General features: G+C 42.1%; 1 protein-coding gene across 26 annotated transcripts in view; it reads right to left on the bottom strand.

The window, feature by feature from the left end:
- MYT1L (myelin transcription factor 1 like) overlaps positions 1-24,702 on the bottom strand; it is a 384,826-nt gene that overhangs the window by 36,778 nt on the left and 323,346 nt on the right. For all 26 annotated transcript variants that reach the window (XM_074947738.1, XM_074947721.1, XM_074947742.1 and 23 more), the window contains one exon: positions 4,272-4,334. In XM_074947738.1, coding sequence (XP_074803839.1) covers positions 4,272-4,334 — 63 coding nt within the window. The remainder of the gene's footprint in view (positions 1-4,271; positions 4,335-24,702) is intronic.

Here is a 24,702-nt window from a genome sequence, read left to right as displayed (position 1 = left end):
GGCTGCCTGCTGGTAGCAGAAAGCTGGGATGGGTCTATCCCCAAACCAGAACAGTAGTGTCCCTTAAAAAAGTAGACCAGAATCATTAACACCCCAGTCCTGCCCAGGACTCTGACTGTCTAGTCCTTGTTAAACGGGGCAGGGAGATGGTGGGCTGTGGTCTCAGCCTTTCCTCTGTTCTTGCCAGCAGGTGTGTGGCCTTGTGCAACTCACCGTGTGTTTACCATGCTGTAAACAGAGTTGCCTAGAACAGCTAGGGCACAGGGACACTTCGCTGTTACAGGCTCACACCTGTATGATTTTTTCTCACTCATGCAACTTCCTAAACAATGCCAACATTGGTCACTATTGGCGATGTTCACTCAGGACTTGAGGGCTGCTAATGGCCTTCATTCAGTAGAATCACAGTGATTTAATCAGGAAGGGTGGGGGGTGGTAGAAGAGGCACACGGGATGACTGCTATTGTATTAACTGGGCCTACACACTTACCATTATTGTGAACTCAGCTGTGAAAAGTGACTGAAAGTTTATAAAATGTCACAATAACCTATAGCAACAAACGTTGAATTAGTTAAAAAAAAAAAAAAGGTCTCCTGATATAACTCAAGGGCCAGGTTGAGATCATGCTTGATACACAAGAAAAGCATGGAACAAGAAATCCGTGAACCAAAATCAGTGAGTTGGAAACTAGGCCTAATTCAGGGGCAAAATAATGAGAGGATGGTCTATTCCACCCATCGCTTCCTTATGGGGTCCTAAAAAAAAAAAAAGACTTTGAGGAAAATGCCAACAAACTGCAATTCTGCCTGACTGAAAAACGAGAGAAGGGTAATGAGTGAGCTTCACCATTATGGCTGCCACTTCCACCATCTTCTGGGACCCCCGACCTTCTTCATCCTAATCCTGAAATATATCCTGACCAGACCGGGCCAGAGAGAGTAAGCCAGATGACATCGCCACCTCCACCAGCTTTGGCTAAGTCCCAAATATCACCTTGGATGTGAGACTTTGTACTCCCCCTCCCCATATGTGTCCTTTCCCTTCCCTACCTTATTTCTTCTTTTTCCTCTCTCTCTCCTTTCTCCTTCTGTCTAATAAAGTCTGGCTTAGCTGGCCAAGACTACATATATTGCTCTTGGCCTGTGACCAGAGAGGACAACTAAATGCAGTGCCCAAACAGCCCAATGCTGGTACAAGTTTGCCAGGTCTCGGAGTGGCTGATAAGGCCATGTGCTGCGCCTGTGTTTTTCCAGCAGTGAGGTTGCAAGTGAGAGTCAAGACCAGAGAGAGACGCTGCATTTTCTATCTTTGCTGTTCTTTTCTTTCTCCTGTTGTGCGTGTTTGTCTTAAAGGAAACAGGATCGGACTTTAACAACAATAACAACAGCTCTAGCCCATTGGAACTAACTTCTATTTTCTTCAAAAGGACAGTTGCCTCCATCTCTGATATCTCCTAAAAGACTGTTAAACAAGGGAGGTTTTCCTTCTAACAACTCTTTCCAGCTAAAGAGAAAGGGAACAAGGATGTTGTTAAAATGAAAGCCTTATTTAATATTGTACTTTACATTTCAGATGCTTTAACTGTTTTTCATTCTCTTCTGTATCTTTATTTAAAGGTTAAAAGGATTTTTAATTATGTGTTTGTGTAACCCACACACCTTCTGGGTGGGGTGTTCTGTCCCATCTAGTGGCACCGAGACCACTTAAAGAGAGAGATAAAATGAGTCTGCTCTACAGGCTGAGCTAACAGCCAGTCAGGTTTTAGCTCATGCGGTAGAGGCTCATGCACTAAGCTCCAGAGATCCCCGGTTCAATCCCGCTCACCGACAAACTCTGAGGCATAACATTTGCACTAAGCAGGCTGAGGTCTCTATACCAGTGGCTCTCAGCCAGGGGTACACGCACCCCTGTGGGTACGCAGAGGTCTTCTAGGGGGTACATCAACTTATCTAGATATTTGCCTAGTTTTACAATAGCCTATATAAAAAGCACTAGCAACGTCAGTACAAACTAAAATTTAATACAGATAAAATGAGAAAGTAAGCATTTTTGGAGTAGTAGCATGCTGTGACACTTTTGTATTTTTATGTCTGATTTTGTAAGCAAGTGGTTTTTAAGTCAAGTGAAACTTGGGGTATGCAAAACAAATCAGATTCCTGAAAGGGGCACAGAAGTCTGGAAAGGTTGAGAACCACTGCTCTATACCAAACCCTGAATCTTGTTTGAGACTGTTTAATGTTGGACACTGACTAGGTCATATTAACACCTTTAACTCTTTGGGCCCTTTTATTCCCTCGACATTAATACAACAATGCACACACAGAACTGAGCTACACATCAGCTCACAATAGCCCATTGTGGATAGGGGCTTGGTGGTGGGGTAGGGCTACTGGGTTCAAATTTAAGCAGACCAAAGGCCACAAACACTTGAACAGAATTAACACAGGGATCATAGTCCTTATTTTCAGGGCTGGATTAAGTCACAGAAGCGAGGCAGAGTTGCCTTGTGCCTTTTTTGTGAGTTGAGGTATATTCTCTTCCCCCACAACCTCTTCATAGTCCCCTGAATTTCATTCAGTGTTATTAATTCCTTTCTTTTTTCTCAAACTGACTTGATGACTTCTGAGACTGGCCACAAGACACTTGCTCTCACTTGTACCATGATGCAAAAGAACCTCAAAATTGCATTAGCAGATTCAGGAAGTTTGGGGGCAAGTGATTTGGCAGAGCACCTTAATACCAATCTTCATAAATAATCTGAATTTAAGAGCTCTCTGGTATTTACTGTTGTGTGTACATTACAACAGTGTCAACTGCGATGTGCCCTTCCCGTTATTTAGTTCTATATGATTTGAGCTCCTTTGCTCTCTGTATTGTTCTGATCTTCATTCCCCTGCCTCCGTTTTAGGTTATCTGTGCTAATGAAACATTAAAAAACCATCTGATGCAACTCCCTTACCCAGCAGAGTTAGAGTTTTCCAACGGGCTGTTCAAGATCTTTAAAAAATGCTACTGTACATTTAGATGGTTTTGCTTTTTCAGTTAAAATCAAAAGGTAAGTAATAGAGCACCTAAGTGACACAGGTGCCTAAGACCCATTTTCAAAAGTGACTTAGACACATAGGAGCCTAAGGGCTTGTGTATACTTAAAATGCTACAGTGGCACAGCGGCACCATTACTGCTGTAGTGCTTCAGTGTAGTCACTACTACCCCGGTATAGGTAATCCAGAGCCCGGAGAGGTGGTAGCTAGGTCGACAGAATAATTCTGTTTATACCACGAGTTAAGGCAGTTTAACTACGTCTCTCAGGGGTGTGGATTTTTCACACCCCTGAGAGATGTAGCTATAACAATGTAAATTCCTAGTGAAGATCTGGCCTTTCTTATTGACTTTCAATGAGATTTAGACCCTAAATCCCTAAAAGCCAGATTTTTAAACGTACTTAGGCGCCAAAAGATGCAGCTAGGTCCCTAGTGGAATTTTTAAAAAGCAACTAGACTTTTAAATCCTATAAGGCACTTATCTGCATCATTAGGTGCCCACATACCTTTAAAATCTGGCCCTCGGTCACTTTTGAAAATGTGATTTAGGCTCCTAACTCACTTAGGTGATTTTAAACATTTTACACCTTGTCTTTTTTAAGGTAATCTTTATTTTTGAAATTAAATTATTTTTAAAGGGAATTTAATCATTATTGTGATTTAGTTGTCATTTGTCCTGAACCGAATGCGGTGGCAGATTCCTTCATGTCTGTGTTTCAATGATGTTTTGGTTTTAAACTATTTTTCTCACTTACACCAGTTTTACACTGCTGTACCTCTACTGGCTTCAACAGAGCTCCTGCTGGTTTGCACCAATGTGAGCAGATAATCAGGCCCAATAGCATTAACTTTAATAGGAGCAGGAATTGGCTATCCTACTAACCCTGGGCCAGACATCATCGGGTACATTCCTGTTACTAAATATAAAGCAGCTTTTCTCACCTTACTGAGTTTCATACACATAATAGAGGTGGCACTAACTACTCAGCATCTACCACTCCCTAGTTACTATACTACCATAGTATCTCCTCTTCTGGGAATGGGAAGATACTATTGTTACCTCGATCTATAAATGCAGCATTTCCCTCAGCACCTCATGCAAATGATAATAAAAGTTTAATCAGGCACAGGTGACAGATTCACGCTCCCCGCACCCCAGGTCCCTTTCCCATTTTGTAATCCAATTGAAACATACATGACTTAAAGACCAAAAACTCTCTTTACATACCTTCGATGTGAAGCATAATTCCCAGTAATGTGCCCAGAGCCATCGCAACCAGGGGTGGGACACCTAAAATAAATTTAAAAAAATATTAAATGGAGTAATTTCCTTGGAAGAAAGAAAACCCATACATTAATTGCCCATCAAAAACTCCCTGCTTGGGATGTCGTTTCCACAGGTGCCAGCCAGGGAGATCCCTGCGGGCTTCTTTGGCTCTGCCTCCTCAGAGCTTAATCCCAAAGCAGAGGGTGGAAAAGCTCTCTTTACTCGCAAGCAGAAAGCTGTTTGCTTCCAGGTCACCTCCCCACTCAGACAGCATCTGGCCAACGCTGGCATTAGAAGATGAGCAAGGCATTTCCGCAGCTAATTAGCAGCAGCCAGATGTCACCTCACCACAGCCACTGAATATTGAAACAGGTCAGGCCTGTGCTGTATTTCCATTTACTAAAACAAGGATAACTTTACATGTTGGGCATCCTGCTACCAAGTATGGTTATTGCTGTAGCCCACTGCCCGCAGTCTCATACAACCTGATCTCTTTTTACTAGAGGAAAAGCCTCTGAGAAAGGCCAGGAATGCAGGCAAGAGGGGAAAAAAGAATACTGCCCTCTTGTGGTCAAATTGCAATCTAACAAACAAACTGGGCAAAAGAGCCATTCATGTAATCATGTCCTGGAGAATTTCTAATGACTGTACAGTATTTTAATGAATATAGAAAAAGGTTCTACACAGAGAAGACAGGCATATACGCTACGGAATAAATTAAATTAGAAAGTTTAATTAAAATAAACCATGTGTATTTGAACTTCTGGACTTGATCTCATAAGACACATTAACTACTACAACAAGTGTAATGAGTTAAAAGAAGAGAAGCGAAACTACTTTATGTAATACAATCAGACAAATACTACACATTTCCAAGACACACTAAGTTTGTGCATTTCTGGACTTCTAACTGTTCTTTAAGAATTCAATTCGGGAAAGCATCACTATTCAGGCAAGTGTTGAAGCATTGTTTAAGTCCCAGTGTGCTTAAGTCTGATCTCCCCAGTTAAGCACATGCTTAAGTGCTTTCCTGAATGGAGGCCTAAACTCATACAGATAAGCCCTTTCTCACAAAGGTTTCTGGGGAAATCTAAAACCTTCATAAACTCAAATATTCAAATAACCAGGAACTTCGGTGTTCTGGAACTCCTATGCCCCGTAAGGCTGAAATTAAATTTCTGTGGAGCTCAAAATCACCTCCGTCTGTTGTGGAGCGTCATAGGACTGAAGGTTCAAGGGTATTTGGCACAATCCACAGGGACACAAATTAAACTAGAGCTTCTATTAACTGGAGTTGGGATACACTCTGCACCTGGCAGTGAATTAACTGACTGTGACAGTGATGAAGAGGCAAGCAACGAGAGATGATACAACCAGAAATAAAACAAGTGGCCAGCAGAAGGATTTTGTTTCTGATGGACTTTCAGGACACATTTACACAGGAACTGAAACAGAAATCACTAAAGCTGTTGTAAATCACACCTTTAGTTATTCTGATTCCAGTCTATGTGTAGAAAATAGAGTTTTAGATTAAGAGTGTCCAATTTCAGTGTACTGTAATTGTAATTTAAATTAGTAAAAAATCAGCATACATAGAACAGGGAGTTCTTTTTCTGAAACAAGTGTCCATACACAGACTTGCAACAAAATAACAGGGTGAATTACAACCACTTCAGTTGCTTTGGTTTCAGTTACTATTCAGATAAATTCTTCTATATTTTCTGAGTCTTTAATAAATAGAAGCATTCCTCATAATAAACAAATGTACATTTTAGATATATTATTAATTCACATAATATTCCTGAAAACTATAACTAATTAAAGCATCCTTAATTTAACCATGAAGCAATTTCATGTAACGAGAACCAGTATTTGGCATACAACTGGATTTTTAAAAAACTACTGTATTAATGGCAAAAAGTGAATACATAGCAAACATATTATACATTAAATGAAGCTCTTTTCCCCCTTCATAAATAAAGGGAAGAGAATGAAACTTTTCAAACTGATTCATCCTGCTACAGATGTTCTTTACAGAATGCTATTTTTTAGAAACTATTAATGTTTAAGTTTCAAAGTAGTTGAAATTTGAGGCTCTGGCCTGGTCTACACTACACAATTAGGTTGATGTAAGGCAGCTTATGTCAATCTAATTATGTCAGGGCTTGTCTACACTGGCAATTAACAGCGCTGCAACTTTCTCACTCAGGGGTGTGAAAAAACACCCCCCTGAGCACAGCAAGTTGCAGCGCTGTAAAGTGCCAGTGTAGACAGTGCCCCAGTGCTGGAAGCTATGCCCCTCATTGAGGTGGGTTTTTTAGAGTGCTGGGAGAACTGAGAGTGCCCTACTACCTCGACATAATAACTCCACCTCCACGAGAGGCGTAGGTTTGATGTTGGTGTAATTAGGGCGACACAATGTCTGTATAGACACGGCATCCTTTACATTGGCTGTTGGCTAGAGCCCTGAAATTGACAAAAAAGCTGGCCCACCTGGCTCCCCACTCCCCGCTCAGGGAAGCAAGAAGCCCGGGCGGCTGCCCCCTGCTCCTGAAGGAGAACAGGAAGGCAAGAAGCCGTGCGGCTGCCCCCTTACTCCCAGCTGGGGTCAGGGAGTCAAGAGCCTGGGGGCAGCTGGGATCCTGGTGAGGAGCCATGCAGAGCTGAGAGCTCTGGCTCTCAGCCCCTCCCCCACACTGCCCCTCTTCAGTTGGTGGAAGCGCTCAAGGTGAGGACACGCAGCAGCAACAGAAGGAGGGTAGTGTGGCTATCAGCCACCACAGTAATTACTAACATAGGTCGACTTAAGTCTGTAGTGTAGACGTGCCCTATGAAAATTCATTTGTGTAAAACTTCACTTCTTTCTACTCACTTCATAGGAAAGAGTTTATGAATAAAGATGTCAGCAATCTATATGTGCTAAGAACCTGTGGAATATCATAGGTTTATTGCACTCAAATAAGTTTCTTAGAACCAGAACAACTCTGGGTGAGCAGGACGGCAATATATTACTCAGACAGTGGTGGTTGGAGACGCTGCCTGCAAAAACCAGGAGAAAAAGTGTGATGGATTTTCAGTGCTGGCCTAACTCTGCTTCTACTGAAGTCAACGGGAACTGAATTAGACCAGCACTGTACACATTTTCAAATCCTATCCTATATCTTTAGAGAGAGGAGGTTCACATATAATGCTCAAAAGCAATCTTCCTACACTTTCAGAAAAAGTGTTACCTGTGTATCTTGTAATACAGGCTACCTAGCTCTTCCCAGGACTCATGCATACATGGGAAAGGGAAGGAAGGAAGGCAGGCAGGAGATGCCTTCTCCCATGCCCAGACATGCTTTACTTGGTGTATTCAAGGCTGGAAGTGCTAACAGGTCCCCCTTGGACTTGGGCAAGTACTGGGTGTAGCATAAAAACTGGGTCCTGCACAAGAATTCTGCATGGGAATGGGCTATCTATTTTGTAAACTATTGTATTAAGCACTATTGGTTCTTATGTGTTTGTACAGCACCAGGCACACAGTGATCCTGATCTTGGCTGAGACCTATAAACAATGCTGTGATACAAATAATAAATCAAATGATGATATCTCGGTATGATATGCAAACCTATCTCACCTTATTCTTGCTATTTTGTAAGCAATTAAAGGCCAAATTCTGCTCGAGGCTGCATTTGTGTATCCCCACTAAAGTTACTGGGGATGCTCAGATGGAGGTGAGAGTTTGGCCCTACATTAGGCTGCAAGTTCCTTACTCAACAGTAACACAATTTGGGGGTTCTCCCCATGCCTCATACCAGACACAGATAACTAGCACACACATTCTGGAGTGTGTAATTGTTTTAGATAGTGGACATTTTAAGTTTAAAACATTAAATGATTAATGAACAGGATTAAAAATAATCCCATTTAAATACCTTATTTCTAAATATTTAATTTTTTTAATTTAGAGAACTGGGCTCAGGAGATCTGGGTTCTACTCTTGGCTCAGACACTGGCCTGAATTACCTTGGGAAAGTCAATTCATCAATCTGTGCCTCAGTTTCCCCATCTATAAAATTCATGTATGGAGACATACTTCTTCTGTAAAGTGCTTTGAGAGAGACTGGCAAATAAAAAGCACCAAATAAGGGCTAAGCACTACTATTATTCTTTCAGGGTGTCCTCTTTTTTTCACAGGTATCACAGCCACTGTACTTTGGTCAGTTTCTCTTCCTGTCAGAGTCAATTACTTCAATGGAATCTAGATCAGCCCCCTAATAATGCCATCCCATGGGAGTGGGCCCTTCATTATCCCATTAGTTAAATGTTTGGGCTGAAAGTGTCTTCAGACTTAGGCTCTGAATGTCCCCTCCACTTAGGTGAGATAGGAGAGCACAGATCCCTCCAGCTTCCCCACTAGAGCTGCCCGTGGAACCTAGCATTCCCTTCCTCATTTATCCAAGAGATCAGCAGGGTTGGGAGGCCAAAGCCTCCTCCATAGACCCTCTATCCCCTCCCCCTGAGGGTGCAATATGATAGAAATGGCACACGGTGAGTTTCCAGGGCCTTTTCTTACTCTCCCACAGTGTATCTCCACAGGCAGGCATGATTTGCCCTTAACTAACAGGATTTGTAAGCAGCACTCATCTTTTTCTTGAAGTTAAACCCTTGCATACCCCCATTTGGACACTTATTTCGATGGAAGAGTGGCTTATATGAGTTTAACTTAAACTGACTCCTAATCGACATAAGCTAAACCAAAATAAGTCTTCAACTGAACTGAACTAAGAGTGTTCACACAGCAGTTTGTACCAATCTAACTAAATCAGTTTGAAATCACACCTTTAGTTAAACCAGTTCAGCTTTCTCATGTAGACAAGGCTGTATGCTTTTAGAAAGGTCTTTCATATACTGATTTCAGCACTATAATGTTTGTGTAGCTTATGCACAGAGATTTAATGAATCAGAAAATCAGAAAAACAGACTTTGACTACCTCAGGGAACTGATGGGCAGGATCCCCTGGGAGGCTAATATGAGGGGAAAAGGAGTCCAAGAGAATTGGCTGTATTTTAAAGAAGCCTTATTGAAGGTGCAGGAACAAACCATCCTGATGTGCAGAAAGAATAGCAAATATGGCAGGCGACCAGCTTGGCTTAACAGAGAAATTGTCGGTAAGTTTAAACACAAAAAGGAAGCTTATAAGAAGTGGAAACTTGGACAGATGACTAGGAAGGAATATAAAAATATTGCTCGAGCATGGAAGGGTGTAATTGGGAAGGTCAAAGCACAATTGGAGTTTCAGCTAGCAAGGGATGCGAAGGGTAACAAGAAGGGTTTCTACAGGTGTCTACAGCAACAAGAAGTAGGTCAGGGAAAGTGTGGGACCCTTACTGAATGGGGGAGGCAACCTAGTGACAGATGACATGGAAAAAACTGAAGTACTGAATGCTTTTTTTGCCTCAGTCTTCACAGACAAGGTCAGCTCCCAGACTGCTGCGCTGGGCAGCACAGTATGGGGTGGAGGTGAGCAGCCCTCAGTGGTGAAAGAACAGGTTAAGAACTATTTAGAAAAGCTGAACATACACAAGTCCATGGGGCTGGTTGCAGTGCATCCGAGGGTGCTGAGGGAGTTGGCTGATGTGATTGCAGAGCCATTGGCCATTGTTTTTGAAAACTCATGGTGATCTGGGGAGGTCCTGGATGATTTGAAAAAGGCAAACATAGTGCCCATCTTTTAAAAAGGGAAGAAGGAGAATCCAGGGAATTACAGACCAGTCAGCCTCACCTCTGTTCCCAGAAAAGTCATGGAGAAGGTCCTCAAGGAATCTACTTTGAAGCATTTGGAGGAGAGAAAGGTGATCAGGAACGGTCAACATGGATTCACCAAGGGCAATTCTGATTGCCTTCTATGATGAGATAACTGGCTCTGTGGATATGGGGAAAGGGATGTACGTGATATACCTTGACTTTAGCAAAGCTTTTGATTCAATCTCCCACAATATTCTTGCAAGCAAGTTAAAAAAGTATGGATTGGATGAATGGACTATAAGGTGGACAGAAAGCTGGCTAGATCGTTGGGCTCAACAGGCAGTGATCAACGGCTCGATGTCTAATTGGCAGCCGGTATCAAGTGGGGTGCCCAGGGGTTGGTCCTGGGGCCGGTTTTCTCCAACATCTTCATTAATGATCTGGATGATGGGATGGATTGCACCCACAGCAAGTTTGCAGATTACACTAAGCTGAAGGGAGAGGTAGATACACTGGAGAGTAGGGATAGGGTTCAGAGTGACCTAGACAAATTGGAGGATTGGACCAAAAGAAATCTGATGAGGTTCAACAGGAAAAAGTGCAGAGTCCTGCACTTAGGACGGAAGAATCCCATTCACTGCTACAGGCTGGGGACCGACTGGCTAAGTGGCAGTTCTGCAGAAAAGGACCTGGGGATTACAGTGGACGAGAAGCTGGATATGTCTCAACAGTGTGCCCTTATTGCCAAGAAAGCGAACAGCATCGGGCTGCATTAATAGGAGCACTGCCAGCAGATCAAGGGAAGTGATTATTCCACTTTATTCGGCACTGGTGAGGCCACATCTGGAGTATTGAATCCAGGTTTTGGTTGCATCCCCCACTACAGAAAGGATGTGGACAAATTGGAGACAGTCCAGCAGAGGGCAACAAAAATTATTAGGGGGCTGGGGCACATGACTTTTGAGGAGAAGCTGAGGAAACTGGGCTTATTTAGTCTGCAGAAAAGAAGCCTGAGTGGGGATTTGATAGCAGCCTTCAACTACCTGAAGTGGAGTTCCAAAGAGGATGGAGCTAGGCTGTGCTCAGTGGTGGCAGATGACAGAACAAGGAACAATGGTCTCAAGCTGCAGTGGGGGAGGTCTAGGTTGGATATTAGGAAAAACTATTTCGCTAGGTGAAGTAGTGGAATGGTGGTGGAATCTGCATCCTTAGTTTTTAAGGCCCGGCTTGACAAAGCCCTGGTTGGAATGATTTAGTTGGGGTTGGTCCTGCTTTGAGCAGAGGGTTAGACTAGATGACCTCCTGAAGTCTCTTCCAACCCTAATCGTCTATGACTCTATGATAAGCTTATTCTGGTCTAAATGTACTAAATTTTAATTTGTATTTCAAGTAGATTATATAAACAGATATTTACAAATCCCTTGGACCATTAAAATTATGGATCCTAATTTTCAGAAACCAGGGGCATGCAAACATCTGCACATTCATTTTACAAGCACTAATACTAGAATATGTAGAAGTTTGATTCTATCAACTGCATGTGCAAGCATTAATGCTTAAAAACACTGTGCATAGGGCTTATATGTTCAAATACAAAAGGAGGTTGGGGCAAAGCCCCTCTGAAAATCAAACTCCAAACAAGTGGAAAAAGGATCATATAGCTTGCCTGCAGTACTTAAAAAGGAATGTAATCAGAAGGTGCAACAGAAGTTTATTTTAGTCTCCAAAATCACAGAATTACTTCATTACAGAAAATTTAAACTATTCTCAGCAGGGAAAAGATTAAGGATATTTGAAGCCTAATTATGACCACATAATGCCAGCAATGTTAGACACTTCGCTGCTGAAAAATAATATACCAGGTACGTCCAGCAAATAAGCTTGTCCAGTGGACTGAATGTACCTAGTACATCTTAATATCCCATTCATTAGACGTGCTGTAGGAAACTGCTGCCAGCATCAGTGAAGGCAGCTAAATAAACTGGGACAGCTGGAGCCAATACTGGTTTTGGACTTAAAAGACCCATGCAAAAATAATAATTAAAAAAATACAAAAGATGAGTACTGCCAGCTCAGTTGACTACAAATAATAATGAAATAATTTGACCCTGAATGTACAAGCTAAGCTTAATGGATGTTTTTTCTTAAACTAATGTGCAGTTTAGCAAGTGTTTATCCAACTAGTTTCTTACACCAGGGTGCAAAGAGTTTTTTCCTAAACAAAACAGAAAGAGACCTCAGTAGTTTTCTCCCTCATTCTTTTGTGCAGATTTGGATGAGTCCTTCTTTTAAAGCTGATTGTCCAAACTAGTAACACCACCTCTAGCCAATGGACCTAAATCATGGATTATACTGCTAATCTGCAGTACACTATGCACATTCTAAAAATTTTTTCTTTCAGAGATTTCATGACACAGGTAAGGGCTGGATTGACATAACTGAAAACTGAAACGTTTAATTTATCCAGAGAAGAGGCACAGCTTATGCAGGCTTCCTCAATGCCTCAAACTTGAAGGCTCTTTTGGAGCGCGATTCAGTTGACCTTCAGTATTTCAGTGGGTTCTATCTCTATGCCAGCCAAATCACTTAGTTTCCTGCTCTCAGTGCCAACAGTGTCTCCTAAAAGCAGAGATACCACTAGATGCTCTGTCTCTTTAAAAATAAAAATCCAATTAAAAATCAGGGAATTACTAAAACAGGCCCAGATTCACCACATTATTTGAGCTCATGAGTACTCTCACAGAATTCACATGCCTAAAGTTAAGAACATGCTTAAGTTCTTTACTGAGTAGGGGTGATAACGCTTAGCTTTATCACTAAGGCCATGTCTTCACTAGGGAAAAATGTATTCTTAACTTATGTTACCTTGTAGTTTTCACACAAGTTAGCAGGTCACGGTAAACCCAAAGCTCCCCCATAGTCTTTAACCTGATCTGCTAACTCGTGTGAAAATTACAAACTGCCTTGTGATTTTACCTCACATTAATTGACTCAAGTTAGCTAACTTGAGTTCTGAACACACCTTTTTTTCTCATGAAGCTGCACCCAAAACACACTGCTTTTCTAATCTCATTGTGATGGGTTTGTACACTGTTTATTTTCTCTAACTAGACTGTAAGCCCTTTGAGGCATAGTAGCAATCAGAAACAAAGCCCTAATGACACTTCCTCTTCAGTTCATTGAATGAAATCTACAAGTGAGAGAGAAAGGAAAAAGAGCTGTCAAGTGAGGAAGTGGAATTTATTGTAAGGTATGAATTGTGTGTGTGTGTCTGAACTATAGTGCTTCTTGAAGATGGTGGATTTACAGCCTTTTACACAGAAGTCTACCTGCATTAGAGAAGGAAACACAATGTCACTCTAGAATCTTTGTGGTACTTATTCTTCTTGACCATCAAGAGTCACAAATACGGTTTTCAAAAGTGCACAGTACTGGACTATTCTCTCACTTAAGTCAAAGGGAGTTTTCCCATCAACTTCAATGGGAGCAGAATTAGGCCAGGGATGGGCATTTTTTGAAAATCCCTTGAACTGGATTCAAGATGCAACATCAGCTCTGTGGGACAGGCATTCAGGAAAGGGATATTTCAATGGATCCTGAGCTCTTAGTTATACGCTCTAGGGTTCAAAATATACCCGCAAAAGTACTTTTTAATCAGAGCCCTATTAAAATCATAGGATCATTAAGGTTCACTGCAAGATTAAAATTGAGTGAATTTTACATTTACATGATGAATTTCTAGAAACTGGGAGGAGCATTCAGTACAGAAATTAGTTTTAAAATGTTAAATATTGAGTTTTCTCCTATGTGAAATCTACCTGGCAGCTCCTCTTTGCTGAACACTATAGAGATCACAAGTCTCATTGCACGCAATGGTATAAGTGATATCATAAATGCATGAGGCATTCTGGGATATCTGCATTTGTATAAATTGAGAGTATCACTTTCAGGGGGAAACATGAGAGTCAGGACACCTAAAAGAATGTGCTTTAGGGGGACAATAAAGAGAGGCAGCCAAATTATCTTGTGGTGGAATGTGAATGAATGAATAACAGGGAAAATCTTGCCTTTATCTCTGCAATGCTGAGGGCCCCCTGGCACTGGAACCAGTGCAGTTCCTCTGTGTGGAATGGAAAGGACCTAGGGGTTACAGCGGATGAGAAGCTGGATATGAATCAACAGTGTGCCCTTGTTACCAAGAGGGCATTTCGAGGGACATGACTGTTCCCTTCTATTCGACATTGGTGAGGCCTCATCTGGAGTACTGTGTCCAGTTTTGGGCCCCACACTACAAGAAGGATGTGGAAAAATTGGAACGAGTCCAGAGGAGGGCAACAAAAATGATTAGGGGACTAGAACACATGACTTATGAGGAGAGGCTGAGGGAACTGGGATTATTTAGTCTGCAGAAGAGAAGAATGAGGGGGGATTTGATAGCTGCTTTCAATGCTTTTTTTATCTTTGAAAACTCATGGCGATCGGGGAGGTCCCAGATGACTGGAAAAAGGCTAATGTAGTGCTCATCTTTTAAAAAGGGAAGAAGGAGGATCCTGGGAACTACAGGCCAGTCAGCCTCACCTCAGTCCCTGGAAAAATCATGGAGCAGGTCCTCAAGGAATCAATTCTGAAGCACTTAGAGGAGAGGAAAGTGATCAGTCAGCATGGATTCACCAAGGGCAAGTTATGCCTGACTAATCTAATTGCCATCTATGATGAGATAACTGGCTCTGTGGATGAAGGGAAAGCAGTGGACGTGTTGTTCCTTGACTTTTTAGCAAAGCTTTTGACACGGTCTCCCACAGTATTCTTGCCAGCAAGTTAAAGAAGTATGGGTTGGATGAATGGACTATAAGGTGGATAGAAAGCTGGCTAGATTGTCGGGCTCAACGGGTAGTGATCAATGGCTCCATGTCTAGTTGGCAGCCGGTATCAAGTGGAGTGCCCCAGGGGTCGGTCCTGGGGACGGTTTTGTTCAACATCTTCATAAATGATCTGGAGGATGGTGTGGATTGCACCCTCAGCAAGTTTGCAGATGACACTAAACTGGGAGGAGTGGTAGATATGCTGGAGGGTAGGGATAGGATACAGAGGGACCTAGACAAATTGGAGGATTGGGCCAAAAGAAATCTGATGAGGTTCAACAAGGACAAGTGCAGAGTCCTGCACTTAGGACGGAAGAATCCAATGCACTGCTACAGACTAGGGACCGAATGGCTTGGCAGCAGTTCTGCAGAAAAGGACCTAGGGGTTACAGTGGACGAGAAGTTGGATATGAGTCAACAGTGTGCCCTTGTTGCCAAGAAGGCCAATGGCATTTTGGGATGTATAAGTAGGGGCACTGCCAGCAGATCGAGGGACGTGATCGTTCCCCTCTATTCGACATTGGTGAGGCCTCATCTGGAGTACTGTGTCCAGTTTTGGGCCCCATACTACAAGAAGGATGTGGAAAAATTGGAAAGAGTCCAGCGGAGGGCAACAAAAATGATTAGGGGACTGGAACACATGACTTATGAGGAGAGGCTGAGGGAACTGGGGCTGTTTAGTCTTCAGAAGAGAAGAATGAGCGGGGATTTGATAGCTGCTTTCAACTACCTGAAAGGGGGTTCCAAAGAGGATGGCTCTAGGCTGTTCTCAGTGGTAGCAGATGACAGAACAAGGAGTAATGGTCTCAAGTTGCAGTGGGGGAGGTTTTGGTTGGATGTTAGGAAAAACTTTTTTTCACTAGGAGGGTGGTGAAGCACTGGAATGCATTACCTAGGGAGGTGGTGGAATCTCCCTTCCTTAGAGATTTTTAAGGTCAGGCTTGACAAAGCCGTGGCTGGGATGATTTAGTTGGGGATTAGTCCTGCTTTGAGCAGGGGACTGGACTAGATGACCTCCTGAGGTTCCTTCCAACCCTGATAGTCTATGATTCTATGAATGGAGCCAATGTGGAATGGAGCCAAGCTCTGCAGGAGAAGATTGCAACAGAGGAAGGTCAAGGAGTAGAAGGAAGTGTGGAGTGGGAGGATTTGCCACCACCCAATTACTCCAGTCTTTCCACCCATAGTGGGGCCATGTCAGGGCTGTGGAGCTAGTCCAGCCTTTAAACTGAAGTAATCTTGGCAGAGAGGCTCCACTGAGCTGCTTTCTGGCTCTTCTATCTCTGCAGAGAGACTTCTCTCTCTCCCCCCTGCCTTTGCTTCCAGAGATCTCCAGCAACTGAATGGTTCTAAGTTGAGGATGACTGTCTGCATTTCCTCCTCTTTGAGTAAAATGTAACTTATTACATGATTTTTTTTTGCACCTATGCTCTATGTCCTTAGTTCCTGGTGCTACCAGTATGACACCTTTTGTTGCGCTCCCTACACTGCATGTGTGGGTGAGCCAGAACATGATACATTTTTTAATTAAACTGAAATCATTTTTCCTACAAGCAAGATAAAACGTGGCACATTGGCATTTATTATAACTCCGCACTTGAACACACAGGCACACATGCTGCTTTTAAAATTAATTATATATCTGTTTAGAAAAATATTACTGCGCCTTCAGTCACCACACCTGCATGCTGCCCATTGTCCAGTGGCCGAGACTTGATAGCATGCCAGCAGCTAGTGCGATTCTGCTAGCCTCTAGCACCAGGGTGTTCAGCCAAGCATGCCAGCAGCCAAAGGCATGGTATGTGTCCAATGTGAAACAGCCTCTGTGTGTCCCACTTATGGAGGCTGCCAGACAGAAGTTGCAAATCAGCCCATTTCCTGGGCACTCTGCCCATGCTTCCTCCCTAGCTAGCACTGCCCAGCTTTGGGGCAGCAATGCCCAGCTGTAGAGCTCCCTGCAGAGTGGACTTCCTGCCATCAGGCAGTGAATCAGCCCCAATACATGTAAATCCAAATCTTCATTTTTAAAAGTCTTCCTGTTTTGTCAAAGTTTAGTATTTATAAAGTGAGGGAATTATATAAACTGGACAGAGCACTCAAGAATAGACTGTAGTCCACAACCCTAGAGGACTACAGAATAACCAGGAGCTAAGTTCTTTGATTGCTAATAGTGCTGTGTTGCGAACCGCAAAGCTCAGGTTTTTGCCAATCACATGCAAAAAGTAGCCCTAAAGTGTCGCTTTGCTTCTAAATTTTTGCCATTTAATAAGAAATCAGAGAGGTTGGCAGCACTGTGCAGCAGCTGTTGCTTGCACATGGGCCGCTTATGGATTTATTCCGTCTCCACCTTCGCACTGGCTGCCTCCCTGCCAGACTGGATACATACTGAAGCCACACTTTGCTGAGGCCAATGGGGCTCTGTTCCCACGCAGGGGGGCTGGAACAATGTTTATAGTGGGGGTGCTAAGAGCCATTGAACCAAACTATAAATCCTGCATCTGATGGAAATCACTTCAAGACAGGGGGTTCGGCAGCACCTCCCCAGCACCCTTAGTTCCAGCTCCTATATTTCCACGTGGTTTCTGCTGGCTTAGGGAGGCAGATTTGGTCCAGCTGCGTATGTGCCTCGGTGGCTGCTCATTTGACAGACCACCAGGTGGTAGCAAAGAGACAGGGACTGGGCAAGAGCAGGGCTTTAAGTAAAATCGCCCAAATTTCACCCAAGAAAGTCATTTTTAGCCCCCAAAGTTGCCTGTTGCCAATTCATGATTTTTTGGCACCAAGGCCTCTCAAAAGTAGCCAAACTAGCAAAAAAATGCTGAGGTTGGCAATAACTACTTGACCCAAAGTAGCGTGAACAAATTTTGCAAGTGTTGCAAGGGAAGGCATGATCCTTTTAGCACATGGAGGATTGGGCCCAGAACTTTGAAAATCCCATACAACTCAAACATCCCTAGTATTCCAGTCTAAATCTCTGGAGGTTCTGTGATTCAAATTCTAACAAGGTAAGACTGCAGATGTTTTTACTTGTAACCTGAAAAGGATTTGAATCTAGTTCCCAAAAGGTGAATGGCACAGTACATATGTAGCATGAGAACATAAACACAAAGAGGCATGCCTTAAGCAGTAACTAGAGAACTCTCTGACTGGGAAGTTCCTCTGTTTATTAAGCTCTCCCTGGTCGTGTCTGGTAAATGTGGAAGACCAGGAACTCTATAACTCTATTAACTTTATTTATAATAAAATATTAAAATTTAAATTATAAACCAATATGTGTACTCACAGCAATCCACCTATTACATATATTATGTGCTGGTGTCTTGACATATCTTTCCCTCCCATTTAGCGTGGTTGCTCTCCCACTCCTTAGTTGTGCATTGTTCTTAAATTTGGTCTGACTGCCCTGTTCACAGTTACTGTGTCAATATTGTCTGATGCAGTCCTCCTTATGCTGCCAGCATATAAGTCGCATTGCTTTTGTTTATGGTTTCTTGCATTCTCACTTTTGCTATAGCTTTTGCTATTATGAGATCTGGATCTAATGGAAGCTGTGCTGATAAACTTGTGTTTCTTACACCACCAACGATCTCTTATTAGTTCTCTAAATGTTTCATATTTGCAATATTCATCCAGACTATGAACTGCAGTAACAAAATCCTCAGCTGTTTCTCCTTGTTCCTGGCACCTTTTATTAAATTTGGCCCAATATTTTCTCTGCCTATGAAATGGGCATCAAAAGTCTCTTTCACATTGGTGTATTCTTTCTTTTCCTCTTCAGTGATGGATAGTGCACATAGGATATCATCATCAGCATCACGCATAGCAAACATCAGGGCATTTACCTAGTATTTCTGTGCTTTCGATATTAAACAGAAGCTATCCAGAAATGCTCAAATCTCCACTCCCAACTAGGCCAGGTGCCTGAGTTGCCAAAATCAAACTTCTCTAGCAGAGCTTCCTGTTGCAGCTTTCACAGGTCTCCCTGATTTTCCACTTTCCCCACTTACCACAGTGGCAGCCTGGGGTATGTATTTCTTTTCTTTCCTTTACTCCCCCTTTAGAGAAAGGGAGTCATTCACTTCTAACACCACTTACGACAAAGCAGTAAGTACAGAACTTCCTGATTGGGAAGTTCCTATATTTATTAAGCTCCCGATGCAATATATCCTTGTTGTCTCTGGTGATTGTGGAAGTGCAGGACCTCTCCGAACACTCCAAACTTATTATCAAATGGTTGGTGGTGTTACAGAAAGTACTTAAAACATTTCAAATGCTAATCTATGAAACACTAACAAAGCTAGCACTAAGTATCCTAAAAAGGCACTGCTAAGCCCTTCATGGACTTTTGCAGCCAATGAACCAATCCCATGTGAATGCTGGTCCAAACAGGTTTGCAGAAGAACTCCGGGGGAGTGACTTTGCTTCAGTATTCTGACCAAAAATAACATGACTGGATGACTAGCAAACTTACCACAGACAATAAAGGGGAAGAGATCTTCTGACCAATTTGAACGAATTCAAATCAGCAGGGCCAGTTGCTATCCACCCAAGGATACTGAAGGAGTTAGCTGAAGAAATCTTTGGAGCCACTTGCAATAATATTTATAAACTCATGGATAACAGGAGAAGTCCTGGAAGACTGGAGAAGGGCTAACGTAGTGCCCATCTTGAAAAGGGGGAAAAAGGAGGAGCCAAGAAACTATAGACCAGTCAGCCTGACCTCGATACCTGGGAAGCTAACTAGAGCAATGCATGAAACATTCAATTTGTGAATGTTTCATTTGGAGGATGAATGGACAATCACTAGCAGCCAGCATGGATTTACCAAGAATAAATCATGCCACACCAGCTTGATTTCCTTCTTTGACAGGGTAACTGCTTTGATAGAAAGGGTAAATACAGTGGACATAATATACCTGGACTTCAGCAAGGTTTTTAACACAGTCACACATGGCATTCTGATAGGTGAGCTAGAGAAATGTGGGCTTGGCGGAACCACCATTAAATGGACACATTATTGGTTGAACAACCACAAACAAAGAGTAACTATTAATGAAATTATGTCAGATTGGAGGGAGGTCTCAAGTGGGGTTCCACATGGATCTGTTCTGGGTCCGGTGTTGTTTAACATCTTTATTAATGATCTGGATGTTGGTATAGAGAGCATACTGATCAAATCTGCAGATGACACAAAGCTAGGGTGCACTGCCAACACTTTGGAGGATAGAGTTAAGATTCACAGGGATCTTGACAAATTAGAGAACTGGGCTTTAGTCAACAAAATGAAATTCAATGAAGACAAATGTAAGGTGCTGCACTTCGGGAACAAAAACCAAATGCATAAATACAGAATGGGGGAAACTGGCTTGGCAGCCGCTCTGCTGAGAAGGATCTAGGAGTTGTGGTGGATCACAACTTCAACATGAGTCAGCAATGTGATGCTGTTGCAAAAAAAGCAAATGCAATTTTAGGTTGCATTAACAGAGGCACAGCATGCAAGTCATGAGAGGGGATAGTACCACTCTACTTGGTGCTGGTTAGGCCTCAACTGGAGTACTGTGTCCAATTTTGGTCACCAATGTACAGAAAGGACATAGAGAAATTGGAAAGGATCCAGAGCTGTGCAACAAAAATGATCAAAGGGATGGGATGCAAGCCATACACACAAAAGCTGAAGGAACATGGGTATATATAGTTGCAAAAAAGGAGATTAAGAGTGGACATGATAACAATCTTCAAATGCTTGAAGGTCTGCAATAAAAAAGATGGAGAAAAATGGTTCTGTCTCACCATTAAGGGCGGGACAAGAGGCAATGGGTTCATACTACAGCATAGCAGATTTCAGGAAAAAATTCCTAACTCTAAGAACAGTAGGACAATGGAACAGACTGCCTAGGGAGGTTGTGGAAGTGCCTTCTCAGGAGGTTTTCAAAAGGAAGCTGGATAACCATTTGTCTTGGATGGTATAGACACAACAAATGCTGCATTTTGGCAGGGGGTTAGACTAGATGACCCTTGCAGTCCCTTCTAACCCTATGGTTCTATGATTCTATGACTGTATATTAAAAGCTCCTCCATGACAGAAGCAGGGAGGCACAATAGGATGTGTTGGTGGTTTCATTATTACATGCTACAGTGCTGGATTTTCAAAAGCATTTATTTTTGCGTTAAGTGCTTCCACTGATGTCAATCAGAGTTCCACCATTGATTTAAAAGGGAGAAAACTTAGGCAAATGCCGCATGCTTTTGAAAATCCTGCCCTAATGTAGGTTTGGGTATAATTTCCTAATAATAGACTGACATGGTTGTTACAGACTGGGGAGGGGATTCTGTAGTCTGCTCCTTGCCTTACACACCCGTGAAACTTATCAACTAGCAGCAGCATATCTCTTGATGTGCTATTTCTAAGTGTGCTGCTGACACTGCCATTGTCAGTTTCCCAATTGTTTTGCTCCTTTGTTCTTTATAGCTGAAACAAATACAAATGGCTCTGAAGCTCACAGAAGTAAGGGCCTTGCTAAGAGCTTTCTGGGCTGTGCTGTGTACCTTTCACTCTCACTGAATCCATGGGTCAGCACCTCCCAGGAAGTGCTCAGCAGCTTGTACAATTGGGGCCCCTGACATCCGCAACACCAAGGCAGAAGTAATACATTTATTTAACAACTTATATTTCATCTTTGGTGTGATCAGTGCTGTCAATCCATTAACATTTTCTTCTTCTGCAATAGCGAACTGGGGAACAGAAAGAGCATATGGAGGCTTGGCATGCCTGAGCTATTCTGTGTTTCTCTTTTTCGTTTGAAAAGAAAGAGTCATTCCACTAGCAGATCCAAGAATGCCTTTAAAATCATATGGAGCACTATGTGACTACAAGGACTGTGGCCACTGGGTCAAATGGGGGCAGGGCATAAAGAGAAAAGACCTACTTTAACAAAGTGGCCTAGCTGTCCCTTCAAGAGTACTTCATCTAATGTTAATTTGCCAGATTGGGTCTGAGAGTCAAGCTGGGATATTTCTGACTCTTTTTAAATGAAGTGCAAACTAAAAGTACTCTGGCTCCAAGAAAAGGCTTACCAATCTAGCAGCTAAGCCATAAAGGAATGGTATTGTGAATATCATTGAGTCACAATGGAAGTTTCATCACTGACTTTGGGAGAACCTAAAAGTCTGCCAAGAAAATGTGACCCACATGACAAAAATGTAGCTGGCCTATAGTCTTCCTTCCGTTAACAGGAACTTGTATCTTAGCCTCTATTTCAGCAGAGTTACTAAAAGGTGGACTACTTTGACTTTCAATCTACATTCAATATGGTAAAGTTGGGTATTTAACACTGGTCTGGTATTAAAAATACTCCTCAGCCTGACAACATCTTAAAACTACTCCTTGGGGAAGTAAAATAAAATAATGACATTATCTCCTACATACAGAATCACCATACTGCCTGATAGCAACCTTGAGAGGTGCCACTGTGCCCCAGAGTTATAATATTGAACAGATTCTAAATCTTCCACTGGATATATATATATATATACATATATATATATACATATATATATATATATCTCCCTTCATTGAAAGGATTTGTCATCTGGTGACAGGGGCAGGTTGGCATGTGGAGGATGTAGGCTAAGAAGAGCCTTGAGAGTCTGGCTTCCCCAGACAGCAAAACCAGAGGTGGTGCTCTCTATTTCAGGGGTGAAGAGTCAGTAGGAGAAGGGTGAAAAATGGCACGTTCTCACTTTACAAAAACAAATAACTTTCCCCTAGACCTGCATGTATTACTGGAGATCCAAGTGAGGGAGGCTTTGTATGCCTTGTCCTGATGAAAAATGGTGAATGAAAATGTCAAGTGTGAATTATACCACATTGTGAGGCAATGTGTTCTAGTGAAAAGTAAGGATGCAGGCAAAGGAGATCTCAGCTCTAAATTCCGCTCTGTTTCTGATTCATTGTGCGGCATTGTACTAGTTCTTGGCCAAATTTTCAAAAACACTCAATAAGTTTTGGTGTGGGTGACTTAAGACACCTAGGGTCTGATTTTCAGGGAGATTAAGCCCCATAGCTCTTATTTACTTCAAAAGGACCTACTTGGCTCTACTTGGACATCGAAAAAATGTATAGTAATGGATATTTTTGAAAATGTTTAATCTAATTTTCAGAGGTACCGAGCACCCACACAACTCCCAATGAAGTAAAAGGAGTTGGATCCATTTACACAAAGGCTGGATTAGGCTAGTGTCTTAGTAATAATAGTATTGTGAGGTGTCATTGACTGTGAACAGCACTATGACACTGTGTTGTATAATGCTCTCCAATGCCTCTTCTTCACTTTGGTCTCCTTGCTTTTTCAGTACCAACTGCTTTTTTCTTTGAAGTAAATAGAGACAAAAACCCTCCTGGTAAAAGAGTCAGAACTTTTGCTTTTTTGCAAATATGATGAAAAGATAAAGCTTTCCTTTGTGTGCAGAACATTTCACAGGGCTCGAGTAAGAATGCACCACTTTGATTCCACATTTTAATAGCAACAGGAATTGGTTGCAGAAACAGCTATGCAGAGCAGTAGGAAGGCCAAAGGTTATAAACAGGGATAAACGGTTATGTAGAACAATGGAACTGTGAAACTGCATGTGCTAGTCACTAGCTCTTTGTGTTATAAACACTTTGCTCATACTCTTCTGGGAAAGTAGACAGAACGAGAAAGATCCCACACTCTAATACACCTTAGGGCCCAGAGCAAAAATAGAAAAGCAGCCATGAGAAAGAGCCACTGCAAGAAAAATATTTCAGATACAAATTAAGAATCTGTTTTCAAAGACACCTGTCACCATGGCATCTAAGCATTGAATTGGTTCCCTCTTGTCAATACCAATATGAGTAGAAGTGGGCTAACAACTGATAATACTTTACTTGATCAGTTCAGCCTTATTGATTGTTTGCAAAATACCAATGTGTTTTTTGATTTTCCAAAATTTCTTTTTCAAAATCATTTATTGATTTCTGTGATTGTAACAAAATGTTTATGAACAACTATTCTAAATTTAAGCTGAGTGGGTTAGTTTTGATCAGACACAAACATTGCACAGTATTTTTCTCTTTCCTGATTGGATTGGAGCAACCTTAGAATCCTGTTTCTGGGGTGAATATTTGCAATTCAAAATTTATATTCTGAAAATATTCTCTCAAAATTCACCATCTCAGCAAAATTCCTGCCAGTTAACTCAATCATTAGAATATGGGATGATGTAAAAGACATGAGCCCCGCTGAAAGAGATTGGTTTAAATATAAATGCATATCCACATAAAATATGTTGCCGTTTCACCCTGCTGAAAGTATAAGAGCCTCACACAGGATGCACATTGTGTGGTGAGGAAAGGAGCTTTATTAGCTTCCTGATTCCCTTGTGCAGCCTGAATGACGGCCAGGCAGAATTCCAGTCTTGCACTCATCCCTTAACCCCAAGGAGATCACAACATCTCAAAGTGGTGTTTGAGAGGGTGTAGTCTGGCTGCTCAGGGAGTTGTAAACTGCATCCAACAATAATGGCTCCTGTAGGTGTTATAGTTTCACACCTCCCATTACTGTGGGTTATGCCACCATGGCACAATTGAACCCATAAGAAGGGGCAAATCTTAGAAAGTGGTGACACAGAAAGTGATTGTAAGGGTCAATTTATGAACACAAGTTGCTGCCAGAAAGAGAGAACTTTGGGATTAATAAGTTATTCACAATATCCACTTTACTCCACTATTAAAAATATAGTCATTGATATACATAAACGAAAAAAAAAAGGTTCTTA

Source organism: Natator depressus, chromosome 3 (genome assembly GCF_965152275.1).
Source record: "Natator depressus isolate rNatDep1 chromosome 3, rNatDep2.hap1, whole genome shotgun sequence".
NCBI classification, from domain to species: domain Eukaryota; kingdom Metazoa; phylum Chordata; order Testudines; family Cheloniidae; genus Natator; species Natator depressus.
This window is presented reverse-complemented; position numbering and strand designations above follow the sequence as displayed.